We start from the raw sequence: 27,507 nt of genomic DNA, 5'->3' as shown, positions 1-27,507 counted from the left end.
GCAGACAGCACGTCAGTGAGCTCCGTACTCCGGCGCAGGTTTGTGTGCGAGTCCGCGGTGTGCTGGCTGCCCGCATAGTATTATGCTGATCATGGAGGAGCTGAGGGAGATGGATTGCAGTGTACTGAAGAGGCTGCTAAAGAGGGAAGCCATGTACCCCCCCAGCAAGCACCACTCGGGCAGCTCTGCCAATGTGACCGGCACCTGCCTGCTCCTGGACTGCAGACCCTTCCTGGCACACAGCGCAGGCTTCATCCAGGGCTCCGTAAACGTGCGCTGTAATACCATTGTGAGGCGCAGGGCCAAGGGCTCCGTCAGCCTGGAGCAGATGCTGCCAGCGGGCAGTAAGGACGAGGAAGAGGTGCTGAGCAGGCTGCGGTCAGGACTGTACTCCGCCATCATCGTGTACGACGAGAGGAGCCCCCGAGCCGAGTGCCTGCGGGAGGACAGCACCGTGTGCCTGGTGGTGCGGGCTCTGCGGAAGGGCGCAGACAGCGCTGACATCTGCCTGCTGAAAGGTAATGGAGCTGTCAGCACAGGACACGCACCACGACTCAGGGGGCCTCCAACAATTCCCAGCCAGGCTGACATCGTGTGTGTGTGTGTGTATATATATATCTATATATATCTATCTCAGAGCAGGTGATGGACGACTTGTATCATGCAGGGACCCTTCTACCTGGTACCCAAGGTGTAGGACCTGCACTGATGGCTGACCGAACTGTCAGTCCAGGCCGAATACCAAAGGCCAAAATCTCTCCTGCCTTACATATATGCTCACTTTATAGGGTAGCCAGGATTCGCAGTCGCTGTCATGGTATCTATTTGGCATATCATCAGCTCCTTCAGTGTATTTTCTTATCGTTTTACCTGCAGGAATAATTGGAATAGATGAGCAAACAATAGGGGGTTTTTTTTTTTGTTGTTTTTTTTTTACTAAATAGATGTAGCTCTTTGCTAATAAGCAACATAACCTTGTGCCGTACTACATATGCAAGTGTATTATTTATCCATATAGTGAGGGGGTTTTATAGAATATAATTTCTATATTTATAGAATTAGTAAAAATGAAAAATCCAATTTGTGACTACGTTTGTCACATTGCATAGCGTATAGCATATTGAGTATCCTGTAACATTGGAGTGGTGTCACTATTGGGAATCGTTGAATTGTAATATGGCTTACATTTGGAGGGCTGTGGTATATTGCTGACCAGTGATATTTTTTCAATATAGTCTAATCTGAACAGTAAGACACCTGTTCTTTCCTTATCCTCTTTTCGGTCTCGGCCTTGACCCCTTTTCCTGCACGGTATGAGAAAATGCCTGATGTTATTCCCGGGTTTGATCCTTTCATGTGCAGTGGCCCACAATGCTGTATCCTATTAAATGCCCAAACACCGCACTGTCAATTTGAGACTGATCTGGTTACATAAATCCTCTACCATTACTCACTACCTTGTGTACATGGACATAATGTGGATAATTCGATATAGCTAAGGTAATAAACATAGTAGCACATTACCTTTTTGCCACTCGGAAGGCTTTCTGTCTATAGCCATCTTTCATTCACAACTTCTTGATGCTAACTAGTCCTTCCCATTCATAATTTCCTTTTCCATATATCAGCCATTGTTCATAACATTGACCTATTTTTTTCCCTCCGTCTGTCACTGCTTTTGATAAATTGTATAAATTCTTCCCTAGTAGGGCCTTTTGTTAATGTTTCATTACCTCCCCCCGACGTGAAATATTTACCATCCAATTTTACAATTCCTAACGTCTGAATGAGTATTAACAGCTCTTTACTACCCCCACACCTTCAGCCTCGTGTTATCCAATGAAAAGATACAAGGGCTGTCGCCTTCTTGACAATTGAGGAAACCCTCAATAGCAATTAGCCTCCTGTTATTGTAACGTACAATGCCACATTGTTAAGGCTTTTCACTCGGATTTACTTATTTGTAGAATTAAATCGCGGTTTAGTGTCACGGGGGGTCAATATTTAGTGTGGGACGTCTTGATTATTCATTTATTGAATTAAATAATACACTTCTGAGAACAAAGAAACAGACAAGCCTGTCCTAGTGTCTTTATGACAGTGCTGTGCATGTAATTTTATTTTTTACAGAATGGGTATTAGAATACATTGTCAAAATGCGGAAACCAATAAATTGTCTGTTGGGGCATGCTACGTATGAAAATGTGTCATATAGATTAGAGGCCTGGGAAAATGAAACCCTTTTGCTCATCTATGACAGACATTAACTGTAGAAGAAGCAGGAGAGATAAGGAGTCATGCGGTAATGGCAGCGATGTACGCGTGTGTGTGTGGCGAGCCACTTCCTTTCTTGTCTTCCCCTGAATTTCTTTTTTAATTTTAGATTACCGCCATTTTTGCGTGTTGTTTATGTTAAAATTATAGATTTATTCGCTTTTGAAAAACGTTTTTTTCTATTGTCTACATACAGATTTCTTGTACGTAACATTCAGTACCTTCTCACACAAGACATCCTTTTTTACCTTTATATTACCATCTGTCAAGTCTAAATAACATGTGGGATATGTTGACCAAGACCCAATAACTGGAATGTATGCCTATAGTAGTTGGTAATATGCATGTGAAAGAAGGCAAGACTCCTATTGTAGTGTTTTCATATATAATATATAATTTCTGATTTGAAATAAACATTTTCCATTGCTCGGTGCATCACCAATAAGCTCAAACCCTACGTTCTAGGAATAGGATCCCAGACCACTGACCCTTCTTTTGTCACTGAGAAATCTAAGAAGGAAACTAAATTTGGAAATGACCTTTTTAAGGGATAGATATCACAATCGGATTTTACATTAAGGTGCAATGTAATTGCACAATGGCATTGCAGCCCATAGTGAAAGCATTAAGACATCTCTATTTGATGAGCAGGAATTCGAGTAGTAGCCATTTTGTAACCTCAACTCAAATAGCAACATTTGGCACGCTGTGAAGTAAGGCTAGGTTCACATTTCCGTTGTTTTAAATCCGTCAGGTCCGTTAGCAATGGATCAATCATTTTTTAGATGTCAACTGATGCAACGGATGTGTTTTTCACAGGATTCTTTTCACTGGAATCCTGTGAAAAAACTGATCCGTTGCGTCCGTTACATCCGCTGTGCGTCCGTCTTTTGACGGATCAGTCATGATCCGTTTGTGTTTGGGACACCCCAGTGGGTGTGCCAAACATGCTTGGCATGCTCAGTAGAGCATGGTGGAATCCAGCGCTGGATTCCGTCATAAGACTGATTACGACGGAATCCAGCACCATAGACATACATTACAAGCGTGACGGATGCCTGCGCGGTGCGTTAATTTTGACAGCCCGAAAGACGTTAGATTCTGCGTTGCTACCGCCCGGCGGTCAGTCAAACTACTGACCGCGACAGAGCGGATGCAACGCAAGGTAATCAGTCGCAATCTGCCACTAATACAGGTGTATAGGGCACAACGGAATCCGCTAAACTGATTGCGTTGTTTACCATAGCCGTGGATTGTGACTGATACATTTTAACGGAAATGTGAACCTAGCCTAATAATTATAGGCTCCTGTGTGTTACTCTTCTGTCTACCCTTTCAATGTCCATTTATTTTGCCTTTTCTGCTACAGTTTGGTCTTTAAACGGGTTAGAACTTGGCAAAGGCAATTCTGCATTAGCTTGGTTAATGTTTATCAGTGAGATTCATTCATATGTGTAGGTTTTGCACAGGACTTTTCTTTTTTTTTTTTGTAATTTAGAATTTTCATTAAGGCTCTGAAGCAAAAAAAATGTTAATTATTGTTCATGGACTTCTTAAAGTTTTGTTAGGGACTTGGTACAGGATACCTTATCTGTCTTAAACAGAACCTGATTTCTGATTCATGCTGACCGAACCATGAACAGCGTGAATCAGACACTGCCTTTATTTCAGCCATATTTGTTTTACTCAGAAATGCTCTGGCCTTTTACAGAAAGCATAGTGGTTACTAGGAGTGAAGAGCGAGCACTACCATGCGCAAGTGCTTAGTACTTGAAATGAATAGGTCGGACGGGCACGGCTGCAGAGTATAATGGAAGTCTGTGGCAAACGCGAGCATTTTTCTGGAAGATCTTCCAGAAATATGCTCAAATTTTCCATTGATTTCTATTATACTCCATACTAAAATCAAGCCCGTCCTAGCGTCTGACCTGCACGTTTCGAGTATCGAGCATGGTAGTGCTCACTCGTCATCACTAGTGATTAGTCCAAGGGCATGTTCCCTTCTTGCTCCCCTATACGGTATATAGAGAAACCTGTCACACCAGGAGAGAGATGTCAGTCAAGTTGAGCAAGAAGGGAGTGTGCCTCTTGGACTAGTCATCCTAATCGCATGGTCCTTTGTTAAAAGTATGCTTTCTTTGAAATGCAGTCATTCTGAGGAACCCATACATGGCTGTAATTGAGCTAGTCTCTGAATGCTGTAAGTGAGCAAGGATGGTTGACCTTAGGGAGATCAACATCCACCACTGCGGAGACACCATCACGTGTTTCTCAACGCAGTGATTCTAGAGCAATGCCCCCTGGGAAATATTCAAAGCAAGAAGGCCTGCGGAGACACCATCACATGTTTCTCAACACTGGCAGGAAACTAGCCAGGTCTTTTCACCGGGAAGGAACAACCACGGGAAGGGCAGTCTCCAGTCAAGGAGACCACCTATGCCAAACATGGTATCCATCCACAGACAGCCGTTTCGGGGTATTATGCCCTTCCCGTGGTTGTTCCTTCCCGGTGAAAGACCTGGCTAGTTTCCTGCCAGCCTTGAGAAACATGTGATGGTGTCTCCGCAGGCCTTCTTGCTTTGAATATTTCCCAGGGGGCATTGCTCTAGAATCACTGCGTTGAGAAACACGTGATGGTGTCTCCGCAGTGGTGGATGTTGATCTCCCTAAGGTCAACCATCCTTGCTCACATAGTCTTTTACTAGGCAATGTCCCACTACCCAGATTCCTACTCCACACTGATGAGGGGCAAATACCCCGAAACGGCTGTCTGTGGATGGATACCATGTTTGGCATAGGTGGTCTCCTTGACTGGAGACTGCCCTTCCCGTGGTTGTTCCTTCCCGGTGAAAGACCTGGCTAGTTTCCTGCCAGCGTTGAGAAACGTGATGGTGTCTCCGCAGGCCTTCTTGCTTTGAATATTTCCCAGGGGGCATTGCTCTAGAATCACTGCGTTGAGATACACGTGATGGTGTCTCCGCAGTGGTGGATGTTGATCTCCCTAAGGTCAACCATCCTTGCTCACATAGTCTTTTACTAGGCAATGTCCCACTAGCCAGATTCCTACTCCACACTGATGAGGGGCAAATACCCCGAAACGGCTGTCTGTGGATGGATACCATGTTTGGCATAGGTGGTCTCCTTGACTGGAGACTGCCCTTCCCGTGGTTGTTCCTTCCCGGTGAAAGACCTGGCTAGTTTCCTGCCAGCGTTGAGAAACATGTGATAGTGTCTCCGCAGGCCTTCTTGCTTTGAATGCTGTAAGTGGGGTGGGCAGCACAAATCAGCTGTCACTTTCACTACAATATTTAGGTCGTTTTGTTTGCTGCAAGCTTAAAGGGAACCTGTCTCCAGATTTGGCGACTCTAAGCTGCGGCCACCACCACTGAGCTCTTATATACAGTATTCTGGAATGCTGTATGTAAGAGCCCAGGCCGCGCTTGATAACGTAAAAAACACTTCTAAAATATTTACCTAGGGGGACGATGCGATGTGTGTCGCTGCTGTCCGGTCAGACGCCTCCTCTCTACTGTGATCTGTTTTTCTTCTATCCAGCGCAGGCTGGCATTGCAGTTCTGCACAGGCACACTTTAATCTGCCCTGCTGAGGGTAAATCAAAGTACTGGAATGCGCAGGCGCAAGGAAAGGTTATAGACTGCCCGTGCATGCGCACTACAATAGTAGGGCAGGGCAGATCAAAATGCACCTGTGCAGGACGTAGGATGCGTCATGCACACAGGCCTCAGAGGAAGGAGGACTGCGCCGGACCTGAGAACAGCGATACCGATCGGACCGGCCCTCCCCCCTTCTCCCCAAGGGAGTTTTATAAAAGTGTTTTTTACGCTTTACAGCACAGCCTAGGCTCTTATACAGCATTCTTCAATGCTGTACAAGAGCTCAGTGGTATTGGCCACAGCTTATAGTCGGACAATCTGTTGACTGGTTCCCTTTTAAATGCTTTTTGGCCAGCCATCTATAATAATAATAATTTTATTCATTTATATAGCGCTGTTAATTCCACAGCGCTTTACATACATTGGCAACACTGTCCCCATTGGGGCTCACAATCTAAGGTCCCTAACTGTATGTTTTTGGAGTATTGAAGTTTAAACAGTCTGTTGAATGTTTGAAAATTATGTGGAAATAAAATTCTGGTCATAAATGTTAAAAGAATAAAAGGTGTGTAAACATAAGGATGCTATTTATGTAGTTATTCCCACTGTTATGAATGGGTATTTTTGGATGGTGCTTTTAAATATAACCAATTTACTGCTTAACATTTTTTAGCTATACTTGAGATATTAACAATTTTATTTTTTTCTTTTTCTCCTTCTTGTTTACAGCTTTGTGCATTGGAGACTGACCATCGCTGGTAGGCAGTATAACCTGTTCAGTGCTTACAAGTTCTTTTCTATTGAGCTTGTAAACACTGTTTTCAAGCTGGCAAGAACTGCCGGCGTGTGCGGTTAACTCCTAATTCCGTCCAGCCCTTACAGGCTAGGCTAAGGCGGTGGTCGGTAACCTGGTAAGGAGCTGTAAACTAAGGAAAATATCTCAAGATTGGCAGGCAGCATAAATCAAACATGCTTGTTTTTACAATATCAATCTATGAAGAATAAAATTTGGACAACTTTAACTGGAAAGTTACTCTCCACTCTGGACAATGGACAGTCCTAATGGTGTTTTTCCTCCCATTTCTCCCAGCATTAATATGTAAGCAGTTTAGTGATGTCAAGCTGCAAAAATATCCTGGTTGATATTGTATCTTGCATTTCCTATTTGGACATTTGAGCAGTCAGCTGCTTTTGGTTTGGTAATTTTCTGGCAGTTGTCACTGCCTGTTTGCTAGCCTTCAGGATCTAGTATTTGCAAGTGGTTAGGCACTTTAAACCTAGGAAAATGTTCTATTTAAGGGAATACACATAACTGTTCTTTATCTGTACTATGTAACTCTCATTTGCTCTATTGTATGAAGTCTTATGTTAGACTTTTAGTTAAAGGGATCTCCAATGACTTAATGAGGTTTCATCAATAACACAGCTGATTCTGATTCTGTTCTTCAGAAGCTACCTTTTTGAGTTATTTTTTGATATATATTTTTCTTGATGGATCCTTTAGTGCTATGTAAAGCACTGCTTATATACTCTGACCTCCACAATCATTGACTTAAATGAAGACATAGTAAATGATAATAGATTAAACACAATCGCAAAGAACCCAGTTACCCTTACTAATATATACGTCATTGTTCTCTTCCTGCATGTGTGGCAGGCTTGGGGTACCGTCACACTTTAGCGACGCACTAGTGATCCCACCAGCGATCTGACCTGGTCAGGATCGCTGGTGCGTTGCTACATGGTCGCTGGTGAGCTGTCAATCAGGCAGATCTCACCAGTGACTATCCTCCAGCGACGTGTGGAGGTGACGCTGCACTTGGTAACTAAGGTAAATATCGGGTAACCAAGAGCTTGGTTACCCGATCTTTACGTTGGTTACCAGCGCACACCGCTTAGCGCTGGCTCCCTGCACTCCTAGCCACAGTACATATCGGGTTAATAAGCAAACATTTGCTTATTTACCTGATGTGTAACTCCGGCTACGTGTGCAGGGAGCCGGCACTGGCAGCGTGAGAGTGCCGGACGCTGGTAACGAAGGTAAATATCGGGTAACCAAGGAAAGGGCTTTCCTTAGTTACCCGATATTTACGTTGGTTACAGCTTACCGCAGGCTGCCAGACGCCAGCTCCCTGCACATTCAGATCGTTGCTCTCTCGCTGTCACACACAGCGATGTGTGCTTCACAGCGGGAGAGCAACATCCAAAAAATGAACCAGAGCTGTGTGTAACGAGCAGCGATCTCACAGCAGGGGCCAGATCGCTGCTCAGTGTCACACACAGCGAGATCGCTAATGTGGTCACAAAAACCGTGACTCCGCAGCGATCTCGATAGCGATCTCGCTATGTGTGAAGCACCCCTTAGAAGACTGGATGGCTAAGACAGGATTCAGTGTATCTACTGTTGACTTGATTTATCTGAGAAACAGGCAATTAACATCTACAAAATGTTCAAGATTGTGAATATTTTATTAAGAGGGTTGTCCAGAAACATACACTTATAGACCTATCACAGTTAGGTCATGAGTATGAGATCATTAGATGTCTGACAATTGGCACTCCCACCGATCAGCTCAGAAGTGCTCTAGCAGTGGCTGGAGCTAATCGATGTACAGGACGCAACAGAGTAGACTCATAAATTGCTTAGGCTGCTTTCACACTTGCGTTGTTTTGCATAAGTGACAATCAGTCGCCTTGAGGAATTACAGTATCCTGCAAAATATTTTGCAGGAATCCGTTTTTTCCCCATAGACTTCTTTTAGCAACGGATTGTGACTGATGGCCCTGCGTTGCATCCACCGCGTGACGGATCAGTCATTTACTGACTGACCGTCGGGCGGGAGCAACACTGAATGTAACGTTTTTTTTGTGTGCGGCGGATCGTTTTTTTTACTGTGAGCATGCGCACAGTAAAAACAATGATCTACTGTAAATTCAGTTCCAGCGGCCGGAACGATCAGCTGATCGGCCGTCTTTTGTGAACGATCAGCTGATCGTTCACAAAAGCCGGCCGCTGGTAAAACAGTAAAAGAAAAAAAACAATGGATCGTTTTTTGCAGCATCAGTCACATCAGTTGTGCCTCTATCTGCAGCGGATCCGTTGCATCAGTCACACAACTGATTGTGACTGATGCAAAACAACTCAAGTTTGTAAGCAGCCTTAGAGGCTGCCATCGAGCACTACGCTTGAATGAGACATAAGCAGCAATACTTGCCACTAAGCAATGTACGGGGTTGCTTTGTTCCATCCTACATAATACTTCTGCCCACTGCCGAAATTGAACAGCTTATTCCAAACTGGGTGCCAGCTATCAGACACTCAACAGTCTCATATTCGTGACGTACCTTTCTGGCAGGTCATTGATTGTAAGATCCTGGACAACCTCTTTAATAAATGATTACAAGTGAACATATTGTTGTTCCTTGTGTCTGTGAAAGATGATCTCTAATTGTCGGCTGGTCAGAGTTCAGTGTATCCACTACAGCAATCGCATGTTAATGACCTATTTTAGGGATAAGTCATAAATTGTAAAGTATTTTTTCAAACCAATAGTATTGATGCTTTTGATCAAAAATGTTGAGTAAACAATTATATTTCTCCTAAAGTCACAGTAGACATCTGACTAAGACTATGTGCGCACACTGCATCTTTGTGGTGACCAGCAGCGTGTATACAAGGCCTTAATGCATGGGTGCCTTTTAGTCTAAAATTATGTCTAATCTGTTTTTGTTAAGGAAAGAAAGGAGATAAGCATGCATAGGGTGGCACTGAATAAAGCGTTGGGGGTTGAAATGCTGCTAACCTGGTGGAATTGTGATTGTCACACCTCCAATAAAAGAATGTGTGAAAAAAAGCGGCTGCAGTTGCACCAGAGGATAGAAGATCCCCTTTTTCTGCATACAATGGATTTAGGATGTTATATAGGTGATTTAGGTGTTTAACGTTAACCACGCTGCTGAAAATGACTCTTCCATACTCGTAATGTAGTTTTACGTAGTTTTATTAACTCGCTTCTCATTCAAACCCAAACTTTATTTTAAAAAAAAATACAGATATGGGCAGGTACAGAGTTATTGGGATTTATCACTGCACCCGGTCATATTCGCGCGGGGTGCCAATGGGTTGTCATGATAGCTGGGGATCTGCTGATGACCCCCGTTCCTATCATCATGATCCTTCTTTGAAAGCCGTGCGATCGTAGCTTCAAGTCCCCTAATGAGATTATTAAATACAATACAATGTAAAAACAAAAGTGTAAAAATAAAAAGAAAATACCGTAGTTCAAATCACTCCCTTTTTGCCCCATTTAAAAATAATATAAAAAAAAATACAAATGCACATTTGGCATCGCCGCGTCCAGAAATGTCCAATCGATCAATTAATTTATTTTAGGGTTTGATAAACTGCATAATGAGGAAAAAAATATATAAAAACTACAGAATTAAGTTTTTTGGGTTACAGCAACATTGCAATAAAAGGTGAGTAAAACATCTTCTCTATCCCAAGATGGTATCAGTAGAAATGTCGGCTCGCGGCACAAAAAAATAAGCCTTCATATAGCCCCATATCCCAATAAATGAGAATGTTAGGGGTCTCGGAAAAATGGAAGCAAAAGTGTTGTTTTGACAAATTTCTGAATTTCCAGTTTTAACATATATTGAACATTGTAAATGAAAATAAAAAAAAAAATTTGTGGAATTGCATTTTTTTTTTCACAGCATTTTACATTTTTACCATTTTCCAGTACACTGTGTGGCAGAATGAATGGTGCAGTTGAAAAGTAAAACTTGTCCCTACAAAAAACAAGCCCTCATATGACTACATTGATGGACAAATAAAAACATTATACTCTTGGAATAAAAGGAAGGAAAACAAACGAAAAATTGATAATTGCCTGGAAGTGAAGGGTTAAAAATAAGTTCTGAATACAAATTTACATACAGATTAGTGTCTGGCCCAGAGCCCGGAACTTCTCACTTAGATACAAGAAAAACATGAATTTCTCTGAAATAAGACATCAGATCACAGATATCAGGATATCATTTTATTCATCTTCCTGTGACCTGCGTGCCGATATATAGTGGGGGGAAAAAGTATTTAGTCACCCACCAATTGTGCAAGTTCTCCCACTTAAAAAGATAAGAGAGGCCTGTAATTGACATCATAGGTAGACCACAACTATGAGAGACAGAATTAGAAGACAAATCCAGAAAATCACCTTCTCTGATTTGGCAAGATTTATTTGTTTTTGCAAATTATGGTGGAAAATAAATATTTAGTCATCTAAAAAATGCAAGATTTCTGGCTCTCACAGACTTGTAGCTTCTACTTTAAGGCTATGTGCGCACGTCGCGTAAAAACATGCAGTTACGCTGCGCTTTGTAGCGCAGCGTAACTGCATGCGTCCTGCCTCCCCTGCACAGTCTATGGAGATTGTGCAGGGGCCGTGCGCACGTGGCGTTTAAGAGCGCAGCGCTTCGGCTACTGCCGAAGCGCTGCGCAAAAAGAAGTGACATGTCACTTCTTTCCTGCGCTTTGCCGGCAGCTCCTGCTCTGTCTATGGCAGGAGCTGCAGGCAGAGCGCATGGAATCGGCGCTCACTACGGACATTTCTGCAGCGATCTAAAGCGCACATGTGCTCTTCAGATCGCTGCAGAAATTTCTGCAGGGCTTGTACGCAACGTGCGCACATAGCCTAAGAGGCTTCTCTGTCATTCACTCATTACCTGTAGTAATGGGACCTGTTTGAACTTATCAGTATAAGACACCTCTCCACAACCTCACTCACACTCCAAACTCCATTATAATGAAGACCAAAGAGCTATCGGACACCAGAAACAAAAATGTAGCCCTGCACCAGGCTGGGAAGACTGAATCTGCAATGGACAAGCAGCTTGGTGTGATGAAATCAACTGTGAGAGCAATAATAAGACAATGGAAAACATACAAGACCACTGATCTTTCTCGATCTCGAACTCCATGCAAGATCTCACCCTTTTGGGGTCAAAATGATCACAAGCATGCTGATCAAAAATATCAGAACCACATGGGGGGACCTAGTGAATGACCTGCATAGAGCTGGGACCACTGTAACAAAGGCTACCATCAGTAGCACACTACGCTGCCAGGGACTCAGATCCCGTAGTGCCAAACGTGTTCCCCTGCTTAAGCCAGTACATGTCCGGGCCAATTTGAAGTTTGCTAGAGAGAATTTGGATTATCCAGAAGAGTATTGGGAGAATGTCATATGGTGTGATGAAACCAAAGTAGAACTGTTTGGTAGAAACACAACTCATTGTGTTTGGAGGAGATAGTGCTGAGTTGCATCCAAAAAAGACTATAATTACCGTAAAGCATGGGGGTGGCAACATCATGCTTTGTGGCTGTTTCTCTGCAAAGGGACCAGGAAGAGTGATCCATGTACATGAAAGAATGAATGGGGCCATGTATCATGAGATTTTCTGTGCAAACCTCCTTCCATCAGCAAGGGCATTGAAGATGAAATGTGGCTGGGTCTTTCAGCATGATGATACAGCACAACCAGGTGTCAATCAGTTACTTGTTAGGCAGAAAGATTGCATACATTTTAATGATGCATATTGTGTATGACTTTTTTCATCAATGAACCGCTGTTAATAACATGGCACAACCTAGTAGTACCTGTATGGAGGGTCTTTGACAGCTAGGCACTAAAAAAAAAAAAAGCAAACCGTTTCTGCCATTTCAAGCCAAAAAACACTGAATCCGATAGTTCCAGAAATCGCATAATGCCACTATCATCTAGACTCGGCACAGCCCTGATTGTAACAACTCTCACATCAGGAACTTTTTGTCCTACTATGACAGCCCCAGTTACAGATAAAATATTTAATAGTAAACCTAAAATAGATTCTCCACTAAGGGAGAATGCGTTTTTTTGTTTTCTGTTGTGTTTGGGTTTTTTTTGGGTTGTTTTTTTTTGGTGCAGTTTGCCAGCAAAGTCCATGAGAATCCTGAAATGTTGTGCACACGTTCAGTATTTTTTTTTTTTTTTTTCTTTGCAGATCTGGTGCAGAAAATGATCTGCGGCCTGTCAATTCTTGGTGTCTTTTTTTTTTTTTTTTTTTTGCCTGCATTTTTCAGGCCTTCCAACCATTTGACTTAATTAGGAAAAAAAACATGTCTTTTGGTGCTTTCTACACCAGAAATTGCAGATTTGATGCAGCATATACTCAGCATGCACATATAGCCTAAAGGTTATATCTGGAGGACAGGTTAAGGTATAGAAAAGAATATATAGAAATTATGCATTGTTATATAAGCAAATAATTCATATACTCTACCAAGTACAACAAGTATAAATTTTATTTTAAGGTTCTTCTTTGTTTAAAAAAAAAAAAAGTTGAAAGTAAAAAAAAAAATAAAGTTGAGGGTGCTTCACCAACCTAAAGGCCGGTTTACACGGTTTACTCGTGAAAGCACCCGCCTTCGTCGTTTATGTGTCACGGGCAAATCAATGCCCGTGGCGCACAATATCGTTAGTCCCCATCACACGGACTTGCCTGCCTAGCGACGTTTCTGTGGCCGGCGACATGCCTCCTTTTTAAGGGGGCAGTTCGTGCGGCGTCACAGCAACGTCACATGGCAGCCGTCCAATAGAAGCGGAGGGGCGGAGAACAGCCGAAAGAAAGTGACGCCCACCTCGTTGCCGGAGGACGCAGGTAAAGTGCTGTTCGCCGTTCCTGGGGTGTCGCACGTAGTGATGTGTGCTGCCTCAGGAACGACGAACAACCTGCGTCCAGCACCATCAACGGTATTTGAGATTAGAACGACGTATCAACGATAAGGTGAGTATTTTTGATAGTTAGCGGTCGTTTGTATGTTTCACACGCAAAGACGTCGCTAACGAGGCCGGATGTGCGTCACAAATTCCGTGACCCTAACGACATCTCGTTAGTGGTGTCGTTGTGTGTAAAGCGGCCTTTAGACTGTTGATTCTGTTTAAACCTGTTGAAACATTAGATTTAGTAAATCTTCAATATATTGACTTTTTTTTTTGTAATAGAAGGATGGGGTTGAGGACAAATAATTTTTTAAAGAAAACAGATATTCAGGAACATTTACAAAGACTGCCATTTTTATACTCCATCTTAAATCAAAAGCTTGATAAAGGATGCCAATTTCTAGTGTAAATTATAGTAAATCAATCTGTCCCACCTCTTCATTGAAAAAAAAAAAAGAAAAATTACAAATATGGTAAAATGGTAAAATGTACAAGGTGCTTCAACATTGTGTTATGATTTGTGCATAGCCCACTCTCTTTAGTGTTAATTAGATCTTGTTCTCTGCCTTCTACAAATTGCATAGCTGTTGCCCAAATGAGCAATCAGCTTACAGTCGACTCCCCCATACACAAGAAGAACTCTTAGCTTTAGGCCAGAGTCACACTTGTGCGTATCTCGCGCACGGCGTCACATCACCCACCACAACCTGATGCTGTCCAGACAGGAGCGTCTCAGCTGCATAGAAATACATGCAGCCGACCTGCTCCTGTCAGGAGAATGTGCGACCATGCCGGGTGATGCAAGACTCGCGTAAGATACGCACAAGTGTGACACCAGCCTTAGCCAAAGACTACTGTGCACTCAGAGCTGCTGTTAGACACCTCTGGAAGCAACTTATCTCTCTGCCGAACAAAAGTATTGAGCGATTGAATTCCAACTGTCTAATTCTTAAGTCTATTGACCTAATCTGTCGGTGGTTGGTCAGGAGGCCCCCCATACCCATTAGTTGGTATGTCGACTCTTAATGTTTATGGGGGTCTTAAAGGGTTGTCCATTTTATTTATATTGATGATCTATTCTTGTGAGAGGTTAGAAGTGTTGGCACCCCCACCGGCTGGATCTGCACAGCTTAGTCAACTGTATAGTGGCCACGACTGGCTACGGCACATCTACTCCCTATTCAAATCACTGCTGAGTAGTTCCGGGAGTCAGCCCTGGTTATCGCGCTCCCTTCGATCAGACATTTGATGACCTATCCTAAGGATAGATCATCAATGTTTAGGTCCCGGACAATCCCTTGAAGTCCTTTTACACTAGGTACAACACAGTTATAGTATGGTATGTGTCGTTTTATCTTTTAAATGATTGGGTGTTCAAAACAGATGTTCTCAATGTGTAAAAAATAGGAAACCAGACAATTTTTACCTTTCACTCCCTTAATATTATTTTTTTATGTTCTGGACGGTTGATTGGAGGAGGCTTCCTGTGTCTTGCTGTTTGCTCCAGGTAGTGGAGGCTTGTGCTGTATAAATTGCCTGACACTGCAAATTTGAATTCTGCAGCATGTCAGTGCCTTTTTATTGCTATGGATTTCAGGGTGAAAACTGCAGCAAATCCAGATATTTTCTGCAATGAAATTTGCAGCAGTATTTACAGAGACAAGATTTGCTGCCTTTTCTGTGGAAACCTACCCTCAGTGTTTCATAGTTTTTCACCATTTGGTTTCTGAGGTTATTCTAATTAAGGGCAAAGTAATATGAACACTATTCAGAAAACACTTTAGGTTTTTCTTCTTTTGGTAGCATAATGTGTAAGTACGTAACAGTAGTATTAGTCATTGTTCATAATGTGTACGTATGACGGGAAGATACTCAACTGCAACATTTTGCTGTATTTGTTTGCATTGTCAGATCCAGTGAAGTAGATTATTCTGTTATGAGTGTTTCCAGGTGACTCATTCAAAATGGTAATGCATGTTTTCAAATCTATTTTTTTTTTTTTTGCCAGCATATGCATAATAGGATTTTTATCTCAAAGTGCCAACTTGAAAAGTCTTTCTTCAGTTCCACTGACGACATAAAATGGTTGAGGGAAAATTATGATAGAGAAGTCCTGTTTTTTTTTTTTTTTTGTTTTTTTTTTGTTTCCTTTTTTCTGTTTGGTGTATTAAGGCATCAACACCTCTATCAACTGTGAAAACTTCTCATAGACCAACTGAAATATTTAAGGGAATCTGTCAGGTCCCCCAAATACTGTCAGCAGGTTTTTGCTATGTAATCTGAAGACCGCATGCTGTAGGAGTTAAAACAGATTTCAGCAATGGTTCTCTTATCAAGGTCGATGCTGCTGTTAACAATGCAATTTCAATGATTGTTTTTGTTGTAGGATCAGATTTTCATTGCTTGGATTACAGCAGCAGAGGCCAGGTAGTCTGACACTCCACCCTCCCCCCTTCTCCTCTGATAAGCTCTCTCTATAGACTTTGTACACAGAGAGCCTAGAGCTAGCTTTCTCACATCTGCTGCATTGTTAAAGCTAAAAACTGTCAGAACTGCTGCAGCCAGTAATCTCAGTGATGCATAGTTGGATGTATTCAGAGTCTCTTTCCCTACTTCACACTGCTCTCAGATGAGGTAACAACAATAAGGGGACAATTTCCCTTTTAAACTTTCACAATTATGTATTTATAATCTTAGTCCTGTATTTGTTAAAAATCAACTTCTAGATCGTCACAAGCAATATGAAAATGAACAAGGACTAGTCCGGTGGGGCACTTACTCCCCAGGACTAATTTTCCTTTAGAAACTTCAATCACTCATCTGTAGGCATGATTGGTTTTCCCTACACTACCCCCAACAACTCATCAGTCGCTCAATTTTGATGCATGCGTGTCATCTTTCATGCGGGCTTGCGTACTGCACATGCACCGGAGGAAATGCTTTCCCGCCCAGAAGACTGTTGCAGAGTTGCTCAGCACATGGCCAAAAATATATTTTAATAAATCTGTCTCCTTACCCACTATTATTATTATTATTATTATTATTATTATTATTATTATTACGCCATTTATTCCATGGCGCTTTACAAGTGAGAGAGGGTATACGTACAACAATCATTAACAGTACAAAACAGACTGGTATAGGAGGAGAGAGGACCCTGCCCGCGAGGGCTCACAGTCTACAGGGAATGGGTGATGGTACAATAGGTGAGGACAGAGCTGGTTGCGCAGTGGTCTACTGGACTGAGGGCTATTGTAGGTTGTAGGCTTGTTGGAAGAGGTGGGTCTTGAGGTTCCTTCTTATGTATATAATTATGTATCATTATATAATCATTAACTATATGTATTGCTTTTCTATGTATATATATATATCTATTGGTGGTACAAGGTCAGATTTATTAGAACTTGGCCTCTCAGCAAAAGCTCCTGCATGGCAGTCATATGGCATGAAAGCACCGCCTCCGGGGCATACTGTGTGCTGATGGAGATATACACCTGCTTCACTGCATAAGCCCTAATATCGAAGATGGTGTGTATACGTGAGAGTTCAGGGGGCCAACAAGAGGATCCAGGCCGTGTAGGAACTTCAGTCATGCCCGCGGAGGCATGAATGAAGCTACTGGGGAAGGGTTAGTCTGATGGAGGATATGACCCACCAGACTAGTCCGCATTAATTTACTTATTGTCTGAGGCACAGTTTATAAGTTGATTTTGCTCAAATTTGTACATTAGTACAGTACAAGCAACACATTTTAATTATGGAATAATGTACAACATAAGGGTGGTGGCTTAACAGCACTTGGGACCTTACTGGTCACTGCTGAGAATAAACAGATGTAGATGCCAGTAAAATATTAAAATGTTTTGTTGCCCAAAAACTCATGAAGGGTGAAGTTGGCCTTGTTGAAATAATATGTTCACCTTGCCTTCTGGTTTTTGTTGTTTTTTTTTTTTTTTGTTCCCCTCCCCCCCCCCCCCCCCCCCCCCCCCAAGTCACTTCTGAAATTACAGTTCATGACTTATGTTGTAGGCCAAGGGCTGCACCAAACGCACAAACTCCAATTGCTTTGCCTTGATTTCAGCACTAGAAACCCAATGTGGTAAGGAATCTGTACATGTCCTCACCATCCAATATCTGTTATGACCGCTTAGAAAATATAGACTATATTTAAAGGGTACATTTACATAGCAACTTAAAGTGCACGTTGTGAAAGTCATCAGCTCTCTGCTGCAGATATTTCATGCCTACCACCACATCCATAAGTAACAGAATTGTAGAGATGGTTTGGGAATGTGAGTATACGAACATCAATGATGCTTGGGGCTCCTGGGTTGTTTTTTTTTTTTCGGTGGAAATTTAAATGAAATGTACAATTTTCACACTAGAAATTGTGAAAACTCTGCATGAATGTTTGCTACCAGTAGTAACCTAATTATATTTTTCTTTTTACCAGCCATCGCAAGTCATATAGAGTGAGTGAGAGTGTGTGTGTGTATAAGACATATCTCTATCTCTCTCGTTACACCCCCACCCCCCACCAAAGGCATAATTCACAGGCATCATTTCATTACCATTTTATTGTTAAAATGCATTTGGTAAGCAAAATGATAGCTGTCCATCTGCATAAAACAGACTAGTGGCAATATCCAATTATTAACCAGCTGAGATGACCTAATCTCTTCCTTTCCATGCTCGCTCGGTCCTTCCCCCTTGCTGATATATACTGCCTGCTGCCATAGAAACTGATCCATGCAATTGGTATATTCATTGATACTGTTCTGCGCAGCTTTGCAATTAATATGAATCATTTCAGTGTTAGATAAAATTGTCAGCAAAGCTTCTCGCTGCAGGCATGTTGATGATAATTAATGGACGTGGGAAGTCTTTCCTTGGATGCAGTTGCAACCTGGGTCCATTCAGAAAATTCTGAGCCTCCCTTGGGAAATTAAAACCAGGCAGCTGCTTTGCTTCCTTCCTGAGCTTGTGTTTCCAGTTGTAGCTGAGGTGTTAATCTTGCCTCCCACTCAGATTTTCCCTACAGTTCATTCACAAATGTGCACACAGCTTTCCTTGCATTATCTGCAGCTCAAGTTCAGCTTTTATTAGAAACCAAACAGCCCCATTTGGATGTACAATATATATACATGTTGTTTGATGCTTTTGTGATGATGGCAGATGCGCAATATTACATTTTTGGTATAGCTATTTTTAACGTGTTCATGTCAAATGCATGGACCAACGTTGGCCTCTAATATTTAAAGGGGTTGTTCACCTGTTGGAGTGTTTTATCTTGTATCTTTATCTCATGTATTTGAGATTAAAAATAAATGTAATTATGTTTCATTAACAATTTTGCAATTCTGTAGCCTCTGAAATTTATATATATATATATATATATATATATATATATATATATATATATATATATATATATATATATATATATAATATATATGTATATGTATATGTATATATATGTATATGTATATATATGTATATGTATATATATGTATATGTATATATATGTATATGTATATATATGTATATGTATATATATGTGTATGTATATATATGTGTATGTATATATATGTATATGTATATATATGTGTATGTATATATATATGTATGTATATATATATGTATATGTATATATATGTATATGTATATATGTATATATGTATATATATATATATATATATATATATATATAAATGTGTGTGTGTGTGTGTGTGTGTGTGTGTGTGTATATGTATATTTATATGTGTGTGTGTGTGTATATGTGTGTGTATATATATATATATATATATATATGTATGTATATGTGTGTGTATATGTATATTATATATATATATATATATATATATATATTATATTATAATATATATATATATATATATATATATATATATATATATATATATATATATATATATATATATATATATTATAGCAACAAAGGACTTTTTATTAAAATCCCCAAATGGACAGTGTGAGTAGTCATTTCTCCTCTTTTGGTGAGAGACTACTAAAATATTTTGGTATGTACTGTAGCCACAAATCATTTCTTCTTATGGCTTCCACAAATACGGTTTACCTTTTTTCCATAACTCTAGTTTGTGATTTTTTTTATTTTTTTTTTTTTTTTTTATTTTTTGTTTCCCTCTCATGCTCTTATGCAGCTTTCAAAAAATACCTGACCTTTTGGCTTCATATTGTATTTTGGTAGTATAATTTTGTCATTAAATAAGGTTACTGTAATGCAGCACTCCAGCGTTTGGTTTTTATCTCATCGCTGGAGTGATGCTTTGAGTGTAGCCCCCTGTCTTATACTCACCTGCCGCCATCTTCATCATTTTCCAGTGTTGCTCTGTTGCTCTAGTCAGTCTATGATGATTTGTGACCTGCCGGCAGCTCCAGTATTTCATGGCGCGCTGGAGGTTACAAATCAGTACATCTCGAAGACCCTCTTTCTGGCTTTCTTCTAGACTCCTTGGAAACTTGTGATGCAACTTCTGACTTCCAGTCAATCATAAGTTTAGGGCAAAACGTTGCACCGTGCGACCAGCCACTGAAAAAGGGTGAAACCATTGGAGAGCCAGTATAAAATCAGGGGTAGGAACTTAGATTTTAAAGTGCCACTCGAGCGCTGGGGGGAAAAAAAACAAAACAAACCTTGGTGTGGTGCTTTAAAAAGGAGAGACGCAGGTTTATGCAGTTCAACCTTTCTAAGATCATTTACCCTTCATTCATGACTAACATTAGAGCTCTGTTTGTCATTAGATAATCTTGGTACTGAACGCTGTTTCAGTTTCTGCTATTTCTATGCAATAAACCTGTATTGACTCATCCAGTTTGGTTCCCTCTGAATTGCAATATCTATTTACGCTTTTTTTTTTTTTTCCCCCTCTTTCCTTGTTGTAGGAGGATATGAGAGATTTCATTCTGAATATCCAGAGTTCTGTGCAAAATCCAAATCCATAAACAGTATTTCACTACCTGCCTCCACCAGCATTGAACATGCTGAAATGAGCTGCAGTTCATGTACAACACCACTACATGATCAGGTAACCATGATGAATAATTAAGTACCGTATGCACAAATGTTCTGCACATTTAATGGAATTGTTAAAACTAAAAATTGTGAAATGGTAAAAATGGAATACACTGAACACCTTTTACATCCATAGAGCTGTAGTTCATGTCTGCTAAATAGACAAAATACTTAAAGTATCCACTACTTTAACATTGATGGCCTATCCTTAGGATAGGTCATGTTTGATTGGCCAGGGTCCAGCACCCCCGCCGATCAGCTGCTCACAGTCCCAGCAGCAGTATCAGGTGGCCGGAAATGCTCAGTTCTGGTCCTGCCCAGTCTTCTGATGGCAGCAGCGGCCTAGTGCTGCACATCTGCCTTCAATTCAAATCAATAGGAGGTAAATGTTCAGTACCTGGCTGTGGCCACTATATACAAAAACCTAAGCATTTCCGAATGCCTGCTATCGTCACATAACAGCTGATTAGCAGGGGTGTCGGGTGTCTAACCCCGGCTGATCAGACATTGATTAACTATCCTAAGAATAGGCTATCAATGTTAAAGTAGTAGACAACCTCTTCATGATACATGACGTATTGGGTACGTCATGGATCGTGTCAGGGTAATTTGTGCCGGCTGATTTGAACAGCTAATATGTGTGCCTTCCAGGCTCGAGTGGATTTGCGATCCTCCCGCAACTGTTAACCCTTTACATCGGGCTGTCAAATTGTGACAGCCCAATAAACATGCCCAGCTCTGTAAGCGTGCACTCACCGGCTGCCATCAGAAGTCGTGTGACGTGATCACCTTGAGTCGATGGTTGCCATGGTAGCATAGGGTCATGTGAGGATGCCTGTAGCTATCATGAGTCACTTCCTCTCTCTGCCGACAGAGCGCTGTGTGAGAGGACAGCAGCATTTCAGCAGATATCAGCTGTGATCTACAGAAATGCACAAGCAATCAGACTGCTGATTCTTATAGTCCCCTAGGAGTGCTAGTAAAAAAATAAAATGAAGTAAAAAAAAAAAGTTACAAAAACCTAAGTTCAAATCACACCCCCGCCCCATTTGCTCCACTGAAAATTAAGGGGTTAAAAAGATATACACATTTGGTATCTCCACGTTCAGCAGCGCCCGATCTATCAAAATATTAAAAAAATCAATTAACCTGATTGGTAAACTGCATAGCCGCAAACAAATTCCAAACCCCAAAATTAATTTATTTTTAGTCACCGAAAATTTTGCTCAAAATGCAATAACAGTCGATCAAAAGGTAGCATCTGTGCAAAAATGGTACCGTTAACGTCAGCTCAAGATGCAAAAAGTAAGCAGTCACTGAGCTCCAGATTTCGAAACATGTGAAAGCACGGGGTTTTGGAAAATGGCGCAAAAAGAATGCCACTTTTTTTTTTTGGACAAACTTGGTTTTTTTTTGTTTTTTTTTTTCCCCTTTAAATAAAAGTAGACCTATACATGTTTGGTGTCTACAAACTCGTAGTGACCTGAGGCATCACGCAGACACATCAGTTTTTACCATATAGTGAGCTCAGTGAATAAAATATCCCAAAAACAATTGTGCGATCACAATTTTTCCGCACTTAGAATTTGTTTGCAGTTTTCCAGTACACTATATGGTAAAACTCATAGTTTCATTTAAAAGTACAACTTGTCCCACAAAAAATAAGCCCTTATATGGCAAGATTGACGAAAAAATATTTACGGCTCTCTGAAGGAGAGCAAAAAAAAAGAAACAAAACTGAAGATCTCCCGGGGGTGAAGGGGTTAAGGACCCTATACGAATTAGAAGGCGGAAGAACACCCTGATTTGGATGGCATCAGCCAACCTTCTTATGTGTATAGGGGGCCTCCTAACTATTCCTTCACAAGTTTTGTGACATATGTAAGATTCATGCAGTTATAATTAATCTGTTCTAGCCTTTTTATTGGCGCTCAGCCAAGTATTCCTGTGTTTTGAGGAATTTGGAAGAGCGTTATCCGCCGAATAGCCAACTGCTATTTAATGTGTATAGCCAGTAGTACTCCTGTATTTTCTGTAGGGTAGAAGACTATTTGCTTGAATTATTCTCGTTTAGGTTTCATGTTGCTTAGCATGTCAGGAACAATTTAAGGAAACCTTAATGACTTTTATAGGCAACATGGTTGACTGAGATCTCATTAATATTCTATTTTTTTTTTATCTGTTTTGGAACAGGGTGGTCCAGTGGAGATCTTGCCCTTCCTTTACCTTGGCAGTGCATATCACGCTGCTCGAAGAGACATGTTGGATGCCTTAGGTATCACGGCCTTACTGAATGTATCTTCCGATTGTCCAAACCATTTTGAAGGTCACTTTCAGTATAAATGCATACCGGTAGAGGATAATCATAAAGCGGATATTAGCTCTTGGTTCATGGAAGCAATAAAATATATTGGTAAGTGTTTTTTATAAAAATTGTTTTCAATTTGCTACAATAAGATTTTTTTTTTTTTTTCTGTTTTAAATTTATTAAGTCATCAATTATAGACAGAAATGGGAGCAATTCCCTCAGTTTCATAGAATGTGTTTATTTGAAGTACCATCTACGAAAAGATTTTTCTATTTTGTAAATTAAAAATACAATTGTGTAACATATGTAGAAAATGTAAATAGTGTATATACTTAATCTCTTATTGCAAACTGCTATCTAAATATGATAGATTACAAGTTCATAAAGGAATTTGCTGTAAGTGTATAGTAAAGTGCAGGAGATTGATTAGTAAAAGTCCCTTCAAAATAACAAAATTCCTTTCACTGTTAATGTTTAATATGGTTGCTACACCAATGCTGCTAAACATTTCTTAATATTTTAATGAATGTCTACAAAGAAAATTCATAGAAAAGTTTATTGGAAAAGGTCAGCTCATTGCCGGTTGTTTTTGCCAATGATTTAATTTTTTTTTTTATTTTGTTTTTCAGATTCAGTGAAAACGAATCATGGACGTGTACTTGTGCATTGCCAAGCTGGCATTTCTCGTTCTGCCACAATTTGTTTGGCCTACTTAATGATGAAGAAAAGAGTAAAGCTGGAAGAAGCCTTTGAGTTTGTGAAACAGCGCAGGAGCATAATCTCTCCGAACTTCAGTTTCATGGGACAGTTGTTACAGTTTGAATCTCAGGTCTTGACCACTACGTGCGCTACAGAAGCTGCTAGCCCTTCGGCTACTCTATTAGAACGCAGTAAAAATTCCTCTTCGCCCACATCTCCTTTTGTCTTCAGCTTTCCAGTATCAGTAGCGGCTACCAGCAACCTTCCTTATCTTCATAGTCCCATCACAACTTCGCCCAGTTGCTAAGTGTGGAAAGTAAAGCAACTGACTTTACCCAATAATGTTGGCTATTTTAAGCCAAAACATCTTTTCTATAAAAAGCTGAACTTTCATCAAAGAAAATGTAAATTCTGAAATAATCAAAGGGTAAAACCCAATAAGCAATAATAATTTAAGTTTTCCATCTCCAAAGCCATTTGAGCTTGTAGTGTTTTTGCTTTTTATTTGTAGATTTTATTTGTTCCCCTTCTCTTATTTTTGCTTTTATAAATATTTATATATATAAACATTGATATTTCATGTTCAACTTTGTATTTATTACTTTTTTTTATTACAAAGTGGCTTCAGGGCAGCTTTACGTTTTAAGTAAGAAAGTTTGGGAAATTTTGAGTTTTCCCAAAGTGCCTATTTTTTTATTTAAATTTTTTTTTTTTTTTTTTTTTTCCTCCCCTCCAACTACAATTTTTAAATGTTTTGTATTTGAAAACTTTGTCCTCCAAGGTATCAAAATGCAATAAAAGGGAAAAAAAAGCAACTTTTTTTTTTTAACTACATAATCTAATCAAGAGCACAAGAAAAGGTTAGATTGAACTCTTGGCATTATCCTTCATCCCTGGACGTGAGATGGCAGCAATTCACTGTTGTGTAGAATGGCGTTATTTAGGCACCATTATAGAATTTCTTACTGAAGAAGATAAATGTTAATGTTTTGAGTGTTTTACCCAGATACCCAAGGTATTTGTTGGGATTTAAATATGGCACTATATTTAATAGTCTCATGACATAAGTTTGCAGTATACTGGTTGTGTTGCATTGAAACTTATAGCAAGCTGTACAACATAGTGTTAGGTATGACCCCTTCCTACTTTACACTGTATATGGCAGATTAAACATTCTTGGTTACGATAATGTAGGAGTGATCTCGGTATTCATGACCCTTCTGATACCTATCTTGGCAAGGGCAAGCAGGTTGACCATGTACAAAAATGATGTCCCCATAGTTTCTACCAGGTTCAGTATTGGCATGTGTCCGACATTGTCAGACCTGTAATTATCTATTCGGTATAGTCACATTTTAAACCAACTGTCTCATTCGTTTTGGCCTATATTAATTGGGCATCTTTTTGGATGCCCTATTAGTCTCCACCTTTTGTATATTATTTATAGGGCCAGCAAATGTATAATTCTAAAAACTAACTGAAGATTATAGTCTAAAAAAAATAAATAACAAATTGCACAATTTTACGCACTCATACACATATGTTAACTCCTTGATCATCATGCTGTGGCATGTGTAATTCATACATGGTGACTTATACAGGACCATTTTCTCATTTCAGTGGGTAATTCTGCACAAAATAGATTTCAATGTTTTGTTTTTTTTTCTATTTTTAATCAATTGGCGCTTTTTTTCTATTTTAATCAACTATTTCTGTAACGTTTTTGCCTGTTATAAACAGTTCCTAACCTTGCATTTCGTGTTTAATTAGTTGCATTTTTCTTCAAGCAGTATTGTTTTTAAAAAAGAACAAAAAAAAACACATTTTATTACTTTTGTTTTGGAGCAGGTTTTACACGGCACTTAATAACTGATGTAAACCTCACACTAAAATTTCAAGACCTAAGGTCAAAGTTGTCACCTTCACTATTAGAAGTAATATTTCTCTTTTATCACCTCCTAAGATTTGTATGTTTGAAATCTAATGGTTTATGTTGAGTCAGAAAGCCAGAAACTTCTTTCTGTTGTGGCTAGCGCCTGTAACTTAGTGGGGAACATTTCCGTGACGTTTCACAAAATTTTGTCTTCTTATTTCACTATGAATATTGCTTTCATTTTGACAGCATTGTTTTCAGTAAGCTGATAAATATAACTCCGAATTCATCTCGGAAATGCCAGAGGAAGCGTCTAAATTGTACAATTAACAAGTCATTAATCATTCATTCCAGTTCTAATGAAAGCCTTTATAATTGAGAAGCCATTACAGCTCTACTTCCACTGTGGTGACAGTTTCTGCAGTTACAACTATACTGAACAGCTAGGTAGCAGCAATATAAAGTCCTCATAATGGGCGGATGTATCATTGTAATAAATATTTTGGTGGTCACCCCCCCATATTCTGAAACAATTGCCTAACTAATCCAACTGGAAACATCTAGCATGTATATTTTCTTCTCAAAGAACAACAGTCGCAAGTAAATACACTAATCTGCTCATGGGTTTCCATTACTCTAGCAGTCCCCTCAGTGAACGAGAGATGAGACTAGGTGGCTTAGGCACTGCCTTCCATATATAAAGACGTGCTAGTTTTTGAAATTATCAAGTTCCTGTGGAGTTAGTTATCCAAATGATTCTCAAAGTATGATGGCATAGGTTACCCGTGAGTCACACATTTCATTTTAGCAGACCACAATTATAATATATATATATATATATATATATAAGGTTTTGTTTCAAATTCTAAAAGTTTACACTTTCTTTCAAAAATGAGTGTAGTTACTTCTAAGCCTATGTATTACTTCAAGGGGACTGAGCATCTGAACTACATGCAAGTTTCACAAAATTCATAGACAAAATGTCTCACCCATTCCCCCTCCCACCCAAAAAAAAATCTGAATGCAACACTTGCATGGTTGTATATAAAAATGAAAAAGGGCTCCCTGTCTAATCATTAAAGGGCTTGTCTCCTACTGCTCAGCAGTTTCACAGCTAAAGAGATCCACATATAGAATCTATCTATACACCTACCTCCTGGACCAGTGCCTCAACTCCTCTGTTGGTTCTGTGTATCCTAATGGTCATGTGTCAGCAACAGCCAATCGGCATTTGCTGATCAGCTGCAGCCTTTCAAGATTGTCAGAATGGAAATCCAGTCTGATTGAAGAGTGACGGCTGCAGCTAATCAGTGACAAGTGATTGGTCATCTGGCATAACAATGTGATTTTATAGTCAGGAGAGACAGCACCAACATAAGGGAAGCGGTCCCAGTCTATGTAGGTATAGACTTTTATATTTTATGTGGGGCACTTTAGCTATTAGAACAGGTTTTTCACTAGTGGATAACCCCAATAATACATTATTTAGCAAATACAACTTCTGAATTTCTCACCTGTACCATCCATGAAGTAGCATTGTTTATATGAATTGTCCATTTATTACCAAGAAGTATCATAGAGAGAGTTTAGTTTTAGACAATGTAATCTTCTACTTGTGGTCTTTGTTTTGTTTTCCCACAACCTTAAAGTAGAGGAATCTAATATGCATCATAACATGTTGGCTGGCGTTCGTGTGGGAGGGAGGGGGAGGATAGTCTTTTCCACTGGAAGGGTGAATTCTAAAATCAATGCAATATTGTATTTCTATAATTTTTATTGTAAATATCCTGTCATCATTTTAAAGTGGATTATTTTATTCTGTATGAGGGCAGCTGTATATTGTATATATGTTTTCTGATATTTAAAATGTTTAATTTATTGCCTGAGGGGTTGATTGAAGAATAAAACAATGAAAAACATATGAA

General features: G+C 40.0%; 1 protein-coding gene across 1 annotated transcript; it reads left to right on the top strand.

Annotated features, from left to right (window-relative positions):
- DUSP4 (dual specificity phosphatase 4) lies at positions 1-27,507 on the top strand. Its single transcript, XM_075352462.1, has 4 exons — positions 1-518; positions 20,573-20,715; positions 22,896-23,115; positions 23,640-27,507. The coding sequence occupies exons 1-4, from the start codon at positions 83-85 to the stop codon at positions 24,014-24,016; spliced, it is 1,176 nt and encodes a 391-aa protein (XP_075208577.1). The 5' UTR covers positions 1-82; the 3' UTR covers positions 24,017-27,507.

The sequence above is a fragment of the Anomaloglossus baeobatrachus genome, chromosome 1, assembly GCF_048569485.1.
Source record: "Anomaloglossus baeobatrachus isolate aAnoBae1 chromosome 1, aAnoBae1.hap1, whole genome shotgun sequence".
Classification (NCBI taxonomy): domain Eukaryota; kingdom Metazoa; phylum Chordata; class Amphibia; order Anura; family Aromobatidae; genus Anomaloglossus; species Anomaloglossus baeobatrachus.
This window is presented reverse-complemented; position numbering and strand designations above follow the sequence as displayed.